This window comes from Galeopterus variegatus, unplaced genomic scaffold, assembly GCF_000696425.1.
Source record: "Galeopterus variegatus unplaced genomic scaffold, G_variegatus-3.0.2 Scaffold4571, whole genome shotgun sequence".
Lineage (NCBI taxonomy): Eukaryota > Metazoa > Chordata > Mammalia > Dermoptera > Cynocephalidae > Galeopterus > Galeopterus variegatus.
Window position 1 is genome coordinate 133,727 of NW_007730682.1, and position 3,068 is coordinate 136,794.

General features: G+C 36.0%; 1 protein-coding gene across 1 annotated transcript in view; it reads left to right on the forward strand.

The window, feature by feature from the left end:
- CAMK4 (calcium/calmodulin-dependent protein kinase IV) overlaps nucleotides 1–3,068 on the forward strand; it is a 159,266-nt gene that overhangs the window by 67,999 nt on the left and 88,199 nt on the right. Inside the window, exon 5 of the mRNA XM_008587851.1 lies at nucleotides 1,764–1,836. Coding sequence (XP_008586073.1) covers nucleotides 1,764–1,836 — 73 coding nt within the window. The remainder of the gene's footprint in view (nucleotides 1–1,763; nucleotides 1,837–3,068) is intronic.

Genomic DNA, 3,068 nt, shown 5'->3' on the forward strand with positions numbered 1-3,068 from the left:
GCAGGAAGAAATTATGTATCTCTTCATGAAACAAATACTCTGTTTTGCCGAATTTGAATCATTTTGATTTTGTTCAAAATAAGTTTCTAAAAAGATTCATGTTATTACAGTAATATCTAAAACTATGTAAATCAGTTTATTCATGAGACCAGCAATAGTCTTCCCACTTCTCGCCTTTTCCTTGGGGAGACATCAATACGGCTGTCCTTCCCCTGGAGTTTTGACCAGTGTGCCTGTGATGGGCATCATTTCTGAATCCAGTGCTTTTGTTCCCCATGGTAAGGGACATAGGTAAAGGAATTATCCAAATGTTCATGGTCGGAAATCTTTCTGACATCCGTTCATTCTGCAATTAGTATGGATTCCACGATATTTTCTGACAGCTTAGTGTGAGCAAGCCTTGCAGCTAGGCTCATGAGTGATCCAGAGCAACCATCCAGTGAGAAGGCTGAGAGTGTTACCAGAGTGCCCTGCAGAAGGCACTGGCCAAACACATCTGCTGTAATCATGCAATCTTAATGGAGAGAAAGACTGCAAGACTTCACTTTCCTTTGCTTGGCCACTAACATCTTCACTTATAACCATAGTTTTAAGTTATAAACCTGCATTTACAACTTGAGAAATTCCCTACTACTGATTGTTCTAGTCTCCTGCGGATGACCTGGATGGTAGCTCAACTTATAAAATATTTAAAATCGAATATCTGAGATCCCAAAACCTAATCTGTGACAGTCTGATTAGCAAATTATCTTCGATCAAAACTCCTTTTAGCAGAAGCAGCCTGGAAGAGAGGCGGTGAAGGGTGATGGTAGGCAGATATCATATGCAGTTTTGCACCTGCATTTTGTGGGTTTTCCCCACAAGTCTACTCTAGAAATGGGGAAGAGGGAAGTGGAGAGAGGGAGGGAAGAGGGGAGAGAGAGAGAGAGAACCTACAGGTTAAAAGAGAATAAAGACTTAACTGATCAAGTTTTATGGACCTTATTTGGATACTGATTCAAACAAACAAAAATCAACATGTCCAAGACAACTGGAAATTTGAAACATTACATATTTGATAATATTAAGAAATTAAATTTCTAGGTATGCAATTGCATCACGGTTATGATTTTTAAAAGATTTCTTATATTTTAGAGATATCTTCTTCAATATTTAGAAATGAAATTATATGATATCTGATATTTACTTTAAAATAGTAAAGGAGGGGCCGACCCCATGGCTCACTCGGGAGAGTGCGGCGCTGGGATCGCTGGAGGCCGCTGGTTTGGATCCTATATAGGGATGGCCGGTGCGCTCACTGGCTGAGCGCGGTGCCGGCAACACCAAGCCGAGGGTTGCAATCCCCTTACCGGTCACAATAAAAAACGAAAAAAAAAATAGTAAAGGAGGAAGGGAAGTCATTAAGCAGAGAGACGAAACAAGATTGGCCATGAATTAATAATTGTTGAAGTTCTGTGACAATTACATGAGGTGTTTTATAATATAATGTTTACTCAGCATATATTTAAAATGGTTTGCAATATAAAATTTAAGGAAGAATTTTTTTCCCTTAAATAGGATGGACAGTTCAAGCCAAGGCAAAATAAATGCTTTTCATTTTCCTAAGTAAACTCCTCAGATTTTTAAAGTGCCGGTTTATGGAAATCTTTCCCCTGGTATTATGAAGCCTGTTAAAATAATGTTAATTTAATTAACTTCTTTTAACATCCACTCAACTGAATGCATGTGTGTCTGAGAAGCATTTCATGATTCTTTCTTTATAGGATTGTGGAAAAGGGATATTATAGTGAGCGAGATGCTGCAGATGCTGTTAAACAGATCCTGGAGGCAGTCGCTGTAAGTATGAAGTAATAGCAACGGTGTAACTCTTAGTCATCTCTTCTTTTTACAGACATCATTTAAAAAGTGCATATCTGTGAGAAGCCATAACATTTACAAAAAAATATGTAAAATATTTACTAGAAAATATGGCGAATAAGTTGATATTTTCAACTGATTACTCAGATTCTGAAAGATGCAGTCCTCTCCTATAAAATGCCATAAGCTTGTTAAATTAATTTCCAGTCTATTATTATGAGACCAAATCAGAACTTTGGTACCATTACTTGTTCCTTATCTCATTGTTTCTTATTTCTTGAGTTTGTTTCTTTTTTGTTTTCCTTGTTTTTTAATTTGGTAGAGAAGTGGAGGAAGGTTGAATGTGATAAATATAGAACTAGGATATAGAGATTATTGATTTTTTTTTTTTCAAGAAAAGAAATGAGTCAATTAGAAGGAAAAATGTGGCATTTTAAAATTTTTTTCAAGGAAGAAATATAATGTTTTAAACAGGAATACAAGTTTTGTAAGTTAATGGTNTTTTTTTCAAGGAAGAAATATAATGTTTTAAACAGGAATACAAGTTTTGTAAGTTAATGGTGGAAACAAATTCATGCACATTTACAAAAAATATATATAATTTTGAGAAGCTTGTTTGGATAGAATTAGCCAGGAAATATTTGCCTAGGTAAAACAGACTTCACTGGTTAAAACCTTCTCATATATTTAATGGTTTCTAATACATGCTGGGACACTTTGGTGATTTATTTATTGAATATAAAGCTGGAACAAATTACTCTCTGAACAAACAGGACAGGACCCGAGGGGAGATATTTATCAGGACCAGTTAGTGACAGATCTATAAAGTATGACCAGAATTAAGATATATTCTATTATTCAGAGTTAGTCGTCTAACTAACATTATTTTTCAATACCTTTAGAAATCAGCCACAGTGACACAAGCACACGTCCTCTGAAATTTACCCACAGTATAAACAGGAAGGCAGGAAGGAAGGAAAGGAGGAAGAGAAGAAAGATGGAAGGACCCTGATACGTAACTAGCTTATGTACCCATAAGGAAAAGGAAAAACGACCTTCACCATCTTTGCATAGACTGCTAGAAATAGCTGGACTGTGGTCTAACCAAATTTGATAGCTTGGTGAGCTATCAACACCAAGGTCAGCTGGCTTAATAGCCCACTTGCAAATTATTGCTTCCCATAAAAGTTTTTTGTTTTTGTTTTTGTTTT